Source organism: Castor canadensis, chromosome 5 (genome assembly GCF_047511655.1).
Source record: "Castor canadensis chromosome 5, mCasCan1.hap1v2, whole genome shotgun sequence".
Lineage (NCBI taxonomy): Eukaryota > Metazoa > Chordata > Mammalia > Rodentia > Castoridae > Castor > Castor canadensis.
The window spans coordinates 179,903,574-179,917,278 of NC_133390.1; the positions used below are offsets into that span (position 1 = coordinate 179,903,574).

At 53.2% G+C, this 13,705-nt stretch overlaps 1 protein-coding gene across 1 annotated transcript in view; it reads left to right on the plus strand.

Moving 5' to 3' along the window:
- Positions 1-265: 265 nt before the first annotated feature.
- Cdh4 (cadherin 4) overlaps positions 266-13,705 on the plus strand; it is a 513,311-nt gene continuing 499,871 nt past the window's right edge. The window contains exons 1-2 of the mRNA XM_074075054.1: positions 266-357; positions 2,513-2,624. Coding sequence (XP_073931155.1) covers positions 301-357; positions 2,513-2,624 — 169 coding nt within the window. The 5' untranslated portion in view covers positions 266-300. The remainder of the gene's footprint in view (positions 358-2,512; positions 2,625-13,705) is intronic.

Sequence of the window (13,705 nt, forward strand, 5' to 3'; positions counted from 1 at the left end):
CCGCCAGCGCGGGCCGGCGGGGCGGGGCCTCGGCGGGGCCGCCGCGCGGCTTCACCTGCAGTTCCGAGCGCGCGGAACAGAGGCGCGGGCGGCTGCGAGGCCGGCGGACGCACCGGCTGGAGGGAGCGCGCCGCCCGCCGGACTTGGCCTGGCTCCCGGAGCCGGGGCGGCAAGCGCGGCCGGCGCAGCGGGGCCGGAGCTCGGGGCCGGCGCGGGTGCGGGCGGCGGCGATCCAGCGGGAGAAGCGGGGCTCCGGGCGCCGGGCACCGGGCGGGCGCCGGGGACGGCGCGGCTGGGAAGATGACCGCGGGCTCCGGCGTGCTCCTCGTGCTGCTCTGGCTCAGCGGCGCGCTCCGGGTAAGTTGTCGCCTCCCGCCGGGCCGCTCGGAAGCCCGGGGCAGCGCGGGTCGCCGCCGGTGCCGGCGGGGCTCTCCCGGGCTCCCTCGGCCAGCGCCGGCCGTGCTCGCCGCGCACGCCGCTGCATCCAGCCGGCGCCCGTGCTCCGCGAAGCCGCCCGCGATCGGCGGAGCGAGGAGCCGCTGGGGCAGCGGGAGCCGGTGGGAGTGTGGGTGGGTGTGGAGTCCGGGAAGCTGTGCCCGCGCCGCGACCCACCAGCATCCTTCGACCGCTCCAGCCCCGCGGCTGCTGCCCGGAGCTCGCTCGGCTCGCCCGCGCCGGGGCAGGCTGCCCACTGGCGGAGCCGGCGCGCCCTCCATCGCCCGGGAGCCGCGCGCCTCCGGAGTTGGCGAGCCCAGCCCGGCCCGGAGCTGCGGGTGTGGGGAGCCTCGCGGAGCCGACCAGGGGTTCGGGGTGGGGGGCGGCGCTCGGTCTGATCCCTCCTGGCCGGGCTTGGGGTCCGCAGCGCAGCGCAACGCCGCCTCGGTCCTGTAGGCGCTGGCAGGATCGTCGCTGCTGTTGCGGGGTGGACATGGACCGCGGGGCACCCTCACCACAAGCCCCCAGCGCGAGCTGGAACCCTAGTGCCTGGCAGGGTCGTCACGACTTGTAGAGGGACCGGGAAGCCCGGGCACCGGCGGGCGCAGGGCGGGACTGTGCCCGGGAGAGCGAGCAGGGCGCCCGCCTTCTTCCTGCGGAGCCCCGCGGCCGGCTCTCCAGCCCCGCTCTGCGCCTGGCGAGGTGCGGGGCCCGCAGCGCGGCGTGCGCGGCCGCTCCGGGGACGCCCCTGGGCGGAGGCGGAGGGGCCGCGGGAGTTGCAGGAACCCCCTCTCGTGGCGGATCGGCCTCGCTGCCTCCTCCCGGGCCTCGCTGTTGTAACCTCGGAAATAAACAAGTGCCCGGGGCCGGAGGCCAGCTTCGAGGCCGCAGGGGGATCGGGGATGCACTGGACACATGCCGCGGGAGGATCTAAACTTTCCCGGGCGAGTTTCGCCTTCCCTAGGCTGCAGGTGCTATTTGGAGCTGCGTTCCTCGTAAAGGGGCCGCGGCTCTGAGCTTCTTCCCAGGAGGGACCCCCGTGCCCCGCCTTCCCTTCCTCCCTCCCCCGCGGTGAGTTTGGGCGGAGGGTTGCCGGCGTCCGAGCCCGGGCTAAGCGGGAGCTGCAGGCTGGGGGACATCTCCGGAGCCGAGTCCAGATGACCAGTGGCGCCAGGCTGGAGCAGGCAGCCGGCGGGGAGGCGCGTTCGGCTCTGGTGGCCCCTGAAGGCGCGCGACTCCGGGGTGCCTGCTGTGCCCTGGGTTCCCTTTGGTCCCTTCTGTGGAGGGCTGGCTTCGCGTTTGCACACCCTCTCTCTCTAGACCCGGCAGTTTGGGTGCGGCTCTGTCGCCCACCCTCTTTCCCTGTCCTCCTGCCAAGGACTTTGGACTTGCAGAGGAGCAGGCTGCCCAGGACAGAAGGATCCTTCTGGTCCGTTAGGGGAGCTCTCTGGCTTGGTTGGGCTGGAGGTGGGAGCTCAAGAGTGAACAAGTGTTCAGAGAACTGGAAGCGGGTGGGCAGCCACCCCCATGGCTTTCTCTTATCTCCTTGCTGCCTCAGGCAGAGCTAGTGTCTGGCCCAGCTCTGAGCAGTCCTGCAGTACCCCCCTTCCTGCTCTCTCCCTTCTCCTCCATCCCCCTGTGGCCTGCTGAGAGGAGCTGCCTGCTCAGCCTCTCCTAAAGCCAGAACACTGGAGAAAGGGCTTTGAGGAGTTGGCCTCACTGTGGCCTGGCCTCCCCTGGTGGCCTCTTGAGCTTTTCTCAAGTCTTCTGCAGCAGGCTTTTGGACATTTCTGTGCTATGTCCCTCTGCCATGTGTATTAGGGGGTCTCCCAATCTGGGTGTCAGTGGGCCCTTCATTTCTTCAGGCTACACAGTGCTGGGGGCAGACTCTACCAGTCTAGGCCAGTGCTAGTCCCCAGAGACCAGAGAATCAGGGCATGGACTCTGGGTGGAGTCTGTGGTTTATCAGCCTTTCTCTCTCAGTCACAGACCTGTGTGTAGCAGGCCATGATGAATTGGGGAGGCATTAAATTTTCAAGAACTTATTTTTGTTTGATGGCTCTCCTTTTGGTCCCAGGCCCATGATGAGGATCTTACAGCCAGAGAGACTTGCAAGGCTGGCTTTTCTGAAGAAGACTACACAGCGTTGATCTCCCCGAACATTCTGGAAGGAGAGAAGCTACTCAAAGGTAAGGGCAGGGTGTGAGAGGCAAGGCAGTGATCTGGGTGTTCTCCACTGGGGAAGGTATTGAGACGCGAAAGGCAAAGCTTGGCTAGACTTTGAGCTCTGCTTTCTGCAGAATGAGGGCTTTGAGGTCAATGAGGTACAAATTGGTCAACCCAGAAGGCATTTTGCATCAAGGTGAGTGATTCAGATTCCCTGTCACTTTTGAGTGAGGTGAATCATTTCCTGAGCAACAAATCGGAATTCGGATGTAACATCACCCAAATAACGTGCAGAAAGACTTTCTTTACCAAGTATTTTTATGTATGAAATTCTGGATTCTTAAATTATCCCTGCTTTGAAATGCATGATAAAGCAGACGATGTTGTTGGAAATTCGGTAAATAAGCCCACAGACGTTCTGTTCACAAATGTGGCATTCATTTTCATTACTGCCCCTCTGACAACAGGAAAACACACACGCAGGAGGGAACTGCCAGTTAGCTCTGTCTTGACGGCTGGATCATGCCCACGGTTGTGATGGGCAAGTTGGAGGCAGGTCGAGATCATTCTGCACATCGATCTGTTTCCCTTTCAAGACAAACCAATTAAACTTTGTATTTGCATAGAAGGGGAATTGAATCAGTTCTGTGTTTCAGAGTTGTACCGTGAGTGAGCACCTTGGCTAGGAGCCTTGTCTCTTGGCTTTGAACTGATTTCAAAGTGATGAGGGGAGTGGACTTTTGATAAAGTGTCAAAGCTAAGTTTCAACATTTGCACGAAATAATCCTCAGGCTGTTGACGTCTTCCCCAGTTTTGTGTTCTGGGAAATATAGACTTTTCCTTTGAGATCTGACAGCAGTTGCTGTGTGTATATGTATATGTCTCAGCAATTGCTGTGTGTGCACACATGTGCAGGCGTTCTCTCTCTCTCTCTCTCTCTCTCTCTCTCTCTGTCTCTCTCTCACACACACATACAGTGGATGGTGTTTGAGATGCTTATCCTTCCAGACACAGCTCAGTGACTTTCTTATTTGTTCCTAGTTATGCAAATCACATTTTTTTTGCACTGAATCCAAGTTTTCTTACTTACTTTTTTGTTTTCTGAATTGCAAAGCTATTGACTGTCATTGATCATGAAAAACAAAAGCTCTCCAGGCAGTTGGTCTGGAAGTGGAAGGGGTCCTGCCATCTGAACAAGCGTGGCTAAGAAAGTGTTCTCAGGAGATGCTTTGTTAATCGTATGTGTGTGTCAGTTTGCAGTCCAGTGGGAAGAGCCGTCTTTCAGGATGCAGTAGTTCCATCCTGTTGTTTGTGCATCCTGGAAACTTCTACTGTCCTAAAACTGGATCTTAGGTCTCCGGGAACTGGTAATAAACATGATAGGATCTTGGACTATTCATTTTACTTGGGGACTTAAGAAAAAATGCCTGTCTTAGTAACAATAAGGACTTTTTACATCTGATATGAGATTTCAAAGCATCCTTTCCCTATTGTCACAGTGTTAGGCATCCAGGCCCACACTAGACTGTGTCCTCTCATCCTGGCAGATGTGGGGAGGAAGCTGTGTCACTGACGGGATATGGCATGGGTCCTGGGCCCACCTGGTGTTTACCTAGTGGTCAGCATCATCCTGGGTGAACGTGGACCAGCTCATGGGCATTGGGTCACTCAGCTTATTTTCTAAGCACAAACTTGACACTGAGATGCAGCCTTATCCAGGCCTGCTGTGGGGAGAACACAGGTGGGTGTCTCCCAGTATCCAGGTTTTCCTTGCCTCTCCTCTGGGGGATGGCCTGGGGTCACTTTGCTTCTCTTGCACCTGTACACACTACCCTCTCCTGCTTCCCTCCCACCTTGCTCCCCTTAAGGTGTCAGATGTCAAGGGCAACTCTTTTTTTTTTTAAGTATCTTAAGAAATTTATATGCATATGAGGCAAAGCTGAAGCTGTGACATGCTGAAGCCAGGACACGATATAAAAAAATGTCTGTGTGTGTGGAAAACTTTGCAACGTCAGAACTCGATGAGGGAGGGGGGGCTGCGTGAAAAATAAGTAAGCAGTTTCTGGGAGGAATTGCGTTAAATAGATAATGACTGCTAATAATTGAGTTATTCCAATGGAGAGAGCTTAACCTTAATTCCACAGGCACAGCCTCACGGCGCCCCGCTTGATGGTGAGTGCCACAAGCTGTTAAAGGCCACTCCGTGCTCCCTGTCTGTGCCTGAGTCAGCTCACCAGCAGCCCCCGACATGGCTTCCAGCAGGAGCGATTTGTTACGCAGTAATTAACTTGTTTATGATAAATGGGTGGAAGAAATGTCGAGGCATTTTGTTTTATGTCTAAATGAAAAGCATTTGCATTCTAAAAATTTCATGCTAATTAGGCTTAAAATAGTTTTCCCCAACAGGGTAACAAATACTATGCATTGTGACCCTCTTGAGAAATGCAACCACTAAGTGGGGTGCTTGTGGGCTCCCCTCTGCCTGGCGTCTCTGTCTGCTTTTACTGGTAAGCATTTGGATGTGATGCTACATACATGTAAGTCTTGCTTTTAGGATAATTCACTTATGACCCTGATCACTGAAGGGTGCTAATATCTAAAATCCAGGCTGGTTAGGCTGCTTTCTTCGGGCTAAAATGGAGCATGCACTCAGTCGTGCTGTGGTCTGGGCGGGGGCTGAGCCGGTGTCTTTTTCTCTGCTTTGTGAATAATTAATGATCAGCTTGCCTGGGCTGCAGCCTGACGCGGTGCCCTGCAGTGCCCTCCAGCCGGCCTGGTGGGCAGAGGCTGGACCGGCCTGGGCCAGCTACACAATGGAGAATCTGCCAGGCCCAGAAGGTTCCAGGTGGCGGAGAGGGCGGAAGACTCACAGGTTGCGTCTTGTCTCCCCCAGTGATCTTGTTTATTGAGGGGCTGGAGGGCTGGGGCCTGAGCACCATCTGAAGGATGGGGTACACTGTGTTCGTATAACAGAAGAGATTTGTCTTCACAGGCATTCTTGTTTATCATTTCTGTTATTTCAGAGTGTACTCAGCCACCAGGATCAAACTTTATGAACAGAAATAAATAAATGGCGGTTAATTTTTCTCATATTACTGTGAGAGCAAGGGCAAGAGTAGCAGATGTCATGTTCTCCTCACAAGCCTAATCCTTTCTAGTCTGCCCCCCTTAGTTTGTCAGTTTATTGCCTCTTCATTGCAAACTAGCTGCCGTGGCTCCACGTGTTATATCTGAGTTCAGAGCAGATGAAGGAAGAAATAGTAGCACCATCTGCATTTCTTTGTATCAGGGAAACAAATGCTTTTTTTTACAATCCCTGCAGGCATTCTCATTGGCTAGGGCCAGGTGGCATGTCACTCTTAGTGGAGCCCTGTGGGGACTGGGAAGCAGAGCATTGTAGTGTCATGTTGGATCTAATTCCATGTGACCCCATCACCTTGTTGACCAAATTGCTCATCCCAGGACAGATTGGGACTCTGTTTTAGGAAGGAGGGTGGAGGGTGCTCCAGTGGTGCAATCGGTTAGTGCGTGGTACTAATATAGGAAGGAGGACAGGAGGGGTGCATGCCGAGTAGATGGCCCTTAGTGTCAGCCACATGGTGCTCCCCCAGCGCCCAGCACCATCCACACCCAGCACAACAGACAGGCAGTGAATTTAGGAACGATGAGTGACCCATGGCCTAGGAAGACACCCAGCAAGAAGATGGCCAAGAAGACCTGGGGCACAGGTGCTGGAGTGAACGTCTGAGAATTTGTCACAGTGCAGCGAGCCCAGCTCCCCCCAAAGCAGGTCGTCGGAGGGTGTCTGAAATACCCTCTGCCATGCGGTGTGGCCAGAGCTGCCTGGTGCAGACAGGGGCAGCCTGTGCATCCTGCTGCGGGGCCAGTGTCCAGCATGGTGCCCCCGTGTGGTGGGTGGCAGTCAGTGTTAGAGGAAGCAGGGAAGGAAGGAGCTGGACACTGCTGCCCTGTGCTGTTCCTGGGTCCTGACTCACACACAGGAGGAAGGAGATGCTCTGAGTGTTGAAATAAATGACGCTGATGATAGTAACCGCACGTGCCCAGAGCTGTTAGAATGTGGGAAGCCGCCTTCCCACGTGACATGCGTGCTGTCTCTTCCTCCTCTGTGCTGTTCCATCCAGCTGACCGTGCGTCCCATCAGACTCTCTCACACGGAGGCGGCAGTGTGGCCTCTTTCTGGTCAGTGGTGTCTACTTAAATATTATTAATTTGGTATCTAATTAGCTTTCTGGGAACGCTAGATGAATTTTTTTCCTGATAAAAAGGAAAATACTTAGCTGACCATGCCCTTGTTTTCCTCCTGCTTGGAACACAGACATGATGAATGGGATGGAGCAACCATTTTTTGACTGTGAGGATGGTCAGAGCAGAACTGGTCCAAGGTGGCACCAGTGATCAACTGCAAAACCTTTGACTCGTTGTCTCCTAAGAGGTCAGAAAAATAAGGGGAGAAAACACCACAGCTGGGTTGGCTGTATGCAGCCAAATGCAATCCCAGACTCAGAAGGAAACAAGAACCATGCACACAGCAAGTTTAGCTCCAACCCTGCGCTCTGTTTTCCGTCTCCCTCCACCCATCCCGAGTCCCTCTGCCTCGGCCTTGCTTTGTGAATGGGTATTTCCATCTAGCATGCTGGATCTCAGAGAGCATGTCTTAGACCATCTGTAAATATTTGCCCAATAAACAAAATGAGGAGCCCCCGCTTAGGATTGCCCTGTGGCCGGGTTATGAATAAACCACTGCATATGTGAGGCCAGGGCCCTTTTCTTGAACTGGTCAGAGATGTAACCTCCTGCTGCATCTCCTTGCCGTGCCTTCTGGGTAGCAGCATGCTGGGCTTCGGGCTCCGTCTCTGCACTGCCCATCAGCACCAGGAAGTCTGGGGCCTGTCGGATGAGAGGCGAATTGAGGCTGGGGGACTGAGCCCCGCAGTGGTGTGGATGAGCTGTGAGCTGGGACCTCCGGTTCTTGTGGCCAGAGGGGTACATTTTCCTGAGCACAGGACCCCACTGCTCCATGGGCAGCCACTTCAGGGTTCTCCTAGAGTCAAGCATCCAGTGCTCACTGCAGCTCATCTTCAGCCATCTTCAGGGGTGATCACGCCCTGTCACAGAGACACTGAGGTCTCAGCAGCTTTTCCCTGTTTTCGTGGTGTGCAGAGTTAGCGGTTAGGAAGGGAGCTCTTACAGGCAGGAGGGTAAGTGAACTCATTGGGACTGTGGCTTGAAGATTGGTGAAGGTTGTGTATTTTCAGATTGCATATTTTAATTGAATCTTAAAATGAGGGCATTGGAGACGGTGTGGAATGATGGTATTGTCACTTTAAGTTGTGGCCAGTCCTTTGCATGTAGCATCTCTGGGAAGCCCTTCCAAGGAGGTAAAATGGCTTCTGTTTTACAAATCGGAAACTGACTCTCGGCCAGGCTGAGACATTGGCCTCCGTGTGCACAGTCTGCCTTTTTGCCTCTTTGTTTGGAGGCACACACGGAGCTCATGCCGACAGCTTTCAGGACAGCAAAGTTGCTCATGGGCAGGCAGGTCCCCAGAGTGGGACCATGGTCATATGGTCAGCAACAGCCAGCCACCCAGATGTTTTGTCTTGGCTCATGTCCGAGGGCCCCTCAGAAGTGGGCCCACACTCAGAGGACACTGTGGGTTTGCAAAACCCACCCTGGGATCAGGAGGGCCAGGATTTGCGGTATCAGTGGGTTTTAATTCTGGGCACAGGTGGGTCCCTGCAGTGTCCTTGCTCAGTGCTGACTGTGCCAGCCCTGGGGACTCAGTGCAGACAAAGATTCAGGTGAAGGTCCACCATATCTGGGAACCCAAACACACTTGTCCTGAGCTGGTTTTACACACAGGCCATTGTCACAGTGCTCCTTGTGACCAGGGCACCAGGGACCTTGGGGATGCAAATCAGGGATCAATAGACAGGAAGGTCCTGCCAGCAATTTGGACCCCCTGACACCATCACTTGGGAGGATGTTAAGGAGACACAGTACTCACAGTACTTGTGTCCCCACCTGTGTGGCCTTTCTGTGGGGACCTGGGGTCCTGCAAGGCCTCCTCTCCTAGGCTCAGAGAGAAGGTGCTTAGTGTAGCTTGAGGGTCGGGCTCCTCTGCTCCCCCTGTCCTCATGCCTCTCTGAACCCCGCCTCTGAGCCTGGCACAGACTGGCTTCCACTCTGCGACTGAGCAGCCCTTGGATTTCTGTATTTTCTGCCAAGACTGGCAAGTTCTTTGTTTCAGAAATAGTGATTTTCTAATTCTACCCTGCAGGTTTTTTTTTTTTAATCACAATGAAATTCATACTATGGTTTAAATGAAGCGTATTTGGTGCATAGTTACCTGTAGTGTTTGCCTCATGATATTAATTTCAAAATGTGGAAGTTTCATGAATTCCCTAAGTTAGCAAATAGATGTGGGTTAAAATTAAGGAACAGGCTCCCTCCCTCTCTTTTTCCTTTCCTACCTCCCTCTCTCCCTCCTCCTTTTCCTTTCTTTTTTCTTTGAAAGTGCGCTTAAATAAACGCCAGAACTAATCATGAACACAGAGAGAGCAGCAAGTACTCATCTTTTCAGAGAATGTGCCTATTATTCTGACTTTTTGAAGGAGCAATTTTTCCTCCAGGTGAATTCCACTATAAAAAATACCATGAGCTGAGTGAACTTTCTTTCCGTCAAGGGCGATAAAGTTCTCCAGAGTGTTCTTGTAAAACCTCATGGCCGTGCTTGCTCCTTTAATCCCCAAAAGGGCTGCGGTGTGCTGCAAACTGGGTGGAAAAATCCTTTGGTTTTTGTCAAAGGGATCAGAATTGTAGTGGCTTTTTGCCCGGGTTCTGGACTGCCCTCTCCTGATGGCCTCCAGTACTCTCAGGTTGGTATTTCTCCATCAGCCAAGCATTCCCTTTGGTTTTTAATCAAAAGAGAACAAGGGCTGCCAATGTAGCTCAGTATTAGAGTGCTTGCCTATCACTGATGAGCCCTGGGTTCAATTCCCAACACAGCAAAAAGGGAAAAAAAGACCCTATTCATTATCTGTGACTGGTTTTTACCCATTTCTTTCCAACCCCCCTCCCCCCAGTCAGGAGATGGGGAGAAGGGAAGGTACACCTGGGAACTCCCAGGCTTCAGGTGGTTAGGAAGGATGCCCAGGTCAGGAGCCAGGTGTAGGGGATTTTGTCCGCATGACTTCTCCCACTGCCTTTCCCCAGGACTTTCCTTAGTTTACACATTGTATAGTTCTTGTTGTCATATGAATCGTAGTATCTCAAACAACACAAATTTAATACCTCTGTGTTCTGGAAGCCAGGACTCCAAAATGGGCTTGGTGAGGCTGAAGTCAAGGTGTTGCTTTGCAGGACTGGTTTCTTCTGGAGGCCCCAGGAAAAAGTCTGCTTTGTTTTTCTAGCCTCCCTGCACTCAGGGATGCACCCTCCATATACAAAGCCAGCAGTGCAGCCGCTCTCTGCCTTTCCCTGCAGTCCACCTTCCTCTACCTCTCTCACCTGCCGTTCTCTTCTGCTTGTAAGGGTGCTCTTGATTACAGTGGGCAGCTTGGGAAGCCTTTAATTTGAGCCCATCTGCAGAGCCCTCATTACCACATAAGGTGTCAAGTTCATAGGTTCTGGGATTTGGATGTGACCCTCTTTAGGGAGCCATTGCTCTGCAGGACCCTGGGTGTGTGATGATGGAGCAAGCCCTGTGGGTGTGCAGGGCTGCTTCTCTTTGGCTGTTACCTTGAGGATCTGTTGTGCATCTCACCCTGAGCTGTGTGGAAACCTCAGAGACTAGTGTTGGTGTCCCCCCTTCACTGTGGAGGATGCTTTGGCAAGGAGCATCTGGTCTTAGGAAGTTCTATCTGAGTGGAGATCTCCAGTGCTTAGCTACTCCATGCCATCCTTCCCAGTTCTGCACTCCCACCACCATGAGGCTCTCCTGCCTTAGCCAGCATCCATAATTAGCATCCATAACAGCTGCTTCCCAGGTCCTCAGAGGGGGCTAGCCAAAGTGAATGCAGGTGAGCCTCGTCGGCACCCACTGCAGCTTCTGTTCTGGCTGCTCTTAACTTGGCCTTTTTTGGATTCACTGTATTTTCTTGCTGACAGTGTGTGAGGATTTAGGGAGGATTAAGGTAAGCCTCCAGCAACAGATGAATATCCACAGGCCCATGAGTGCTGCCTGTGCCTTGCTAATGGGCAGACAGTCCTTGTGCAACTTGGGTGCTTCCTGCCCAGGCAAGAAGCACAGGCACAGCTGCAGGCGTGGAGAGGAGCGCCTGTCCGCAGAATGAGTGCACCTTCTGTTTGGAACATGATCTAATTAACTTCCAGCCCCAGAATGTGGGTGTGTGTCTGTCCAGGAAGGAGGACTGGCTCTCTTTTGCTCTGAGCATTCCGAAGAGGACTTAGCTTCCAGGTCATTCATTTCAGGAGAGTGTGTGTGTGTGTGTGTGTGTGTGTGTGTGTGTGTGGTGGTGTTGCGGCTGGCCTGGAAGTGTTAGACTTTCTGCTGCTCAAATATAAATTTGGATACCACCTGTGCTGCTCTGCCTGGAAAACTGAGAGGAAACCCTGCTGTGCAGTTTCATTAGAAGTCCTGGCCTCTACCTCTGAAGGGCAAAGGGAGGAAGGTACCCTGAGACCATGGTAGGTGCTGGGAGGACTTGGCTTAGGTGAGTGCCCTCCCTCCCCCAGCCTTGGTTTCCTGGGGAACACTTGCTAAATTGGCCAGAGTCCTGGGTCCCACCCCAGGCCCACTGTGGTGAGATGGATGGTGGCGCTCGAATGATGCATCTACCCAGAACCTCTGAATGTGGCATTATTTTGAGAAAGAGCTTTGCAAGGTACTTAAGAACCTCAAGACAAGATCATGCTGGGGTAACTGGGTGGCCCCAAATCCAATAACAGCTTTCCTTACAAGAGACAGTGAGGACACACAGACACAGGGAAGGAGGCCATGTGGAGGCAAAGGCAGAGACTGGAGCAGTGCTACTGCAGAACAAGGATTACCTGAAGCTCAAGAAGCTGGGAGAGGCAGGAAGGATCTTCCCAGAATCCTGAGAGGGATTGCAGCCCTGCTAGCACCTTGATTGCAGCCTTCTGGCCTCCAGAACAGCCAGAGAGAATAAAATTCAGTATCTTAAGCCACCAAATTTGTGGTCTCTTATCACAGTAACCACAGGGAACTAATGCACTCACAGAATTGGACATTCTGGATTTGTGTCCTGGGAATCTGCCTGTTAATCTATCGCCTGGGGAATCTGATGTTTCTGACAGCCTAAGGGCTTCAGGCTTAGAGAACTCTTAGCTTCAGATCTCTAAGGGTCAGCCATCCCCTGTGAGCACCTGTTATATGAGAAGGTGCCTGCCTGTGTAACCAGCATCCCAAAGTGCAGTACGGATGGGCAGCTGAGACAATGTCCCATGTTTCCATGTCACCAGAATGGCAAATGAGGTGCTTTAGCGTTGTAATATGGCGTTTTATATTATGAAGTGTGACACGGAACAATTTCATTGGAATTAAAATGTGTGTATGGAGCATTTGTTCTCCTCCCATTACCCTCCTCTGTCAAATGGAACTTTAACAAGGATTACAACTCAGATGATACCGCGCAGATATATTGTAAATATTTTGTTAATCCAGGAAAGGGAATGGATTGTTTGGCAGAGAGATGCAAGGCACACTCCCTCTGCTGATGAGATTTGGAGGCTCGCGGGAGGAAGCTTTTGTAGAACATGCCTTTTCTTTCCCAAAACCACCTTACTGTGGAAATACAAAAGCATTATTTCTGGCTGTGAGCATCTTGGTTCTTGTGTTTCGTGTAGCCTTGCTTTGACTGTCTGAACACCCTGCTCACTGGGGGCAGAAGGTTAGCACAGCAGCTTAGGAAGCAGCCTCCAGGCCCTGTTCCAAGGGCTCCATCTCTGTCATTGTCACTGCTGGTGTTGCAGTGTTGGATAGCTATACACCATTTCCATGGGGCCAGGAGAGCCCTTGGTACCTGTGGAGGAGCTGCAGGTCTTTCCAGGTGTGAGTTGCTGTGGGTCCTGCAGCCTAGCTTTTGTCTCTGGGTTCCAGTGGGCACCCCAAGAGTTGGTGTTGGGGTGGGAGTAGGCCTGTCCTGTCCAGAGGATATCGGCAGCTGCCGGGTGCCATGGTGTCTCAGGTCTGTCACTTCTTCAGCTTGGAGTCCAAGGAGAGGCTGTGATTTTATAAGAGAGGAAACAGCCCTCTGGCTGCAGGTGATATTTCCCTGCTGGTATCTCAAGGCAGCTAAGCCACACCCTGCAGGCAAAATCAGGCAGTAGTCAGGGAAGGAAGGGCTTGATTATGGAGCCAGGCCCAGGGTGGGGCAGGCTGCCTGTTCCACTACCTTTTCCTGATTTTGACCTTGGTGTGCCTCCGCAGGAACTTGAAAAGGGAAACCCTTGCTGTCTGTTCTCCTACAGTGGGGGAGACACGGTGGTTCTCGTGACTCGTTGGGATCCCCAACAGCATTTGGTTAATGAAACTGTAAATGGGACCAGTGCCCACTGCAGACACCTTTGGGGGGTGTAATCATCTGTGGGAGGCTCTCACCTCATGCCCAGTCCATTGGAGGTGGGGCATCCCAGTGTTCTCATCCATCAGTACTGTCCTCCCTGGTCTGGGCACTAGTGTGGGCCTCTCAAGCATGCCAGCTGGGTTAATCCACACATTCCCTTACAGCAGGTAACACATTTTTTAGTAGTGCTGGGAACTGAACTCAGGGCCTGTGCATACTAGACAACTCCTTTACCACTAAACTACATCCTCATCCTAGTACACACATTGTTAACCTCCTTGACAGAGCTTGGGGTGCTAACATGTGATTTGGGGTCCCTCATTCATGTTCGCTCCTGGTTCTGAGGAGCTGGGGTTGAGACAGAGCCATCTGCTTCAAGGCCCAGCCTACCCCTGTCCTGTGCAGCACTGTGGAACTGAGCTTCCCCTGGCTGCATACCGTGGTCTAGAGTCTGGTCAACTCTGGGGTTTCGGTCCTCAGTCACCAACCACATGGCATGTCTTTTGTCTTTGTGATCCATGCCGAGTTCTTTTCAC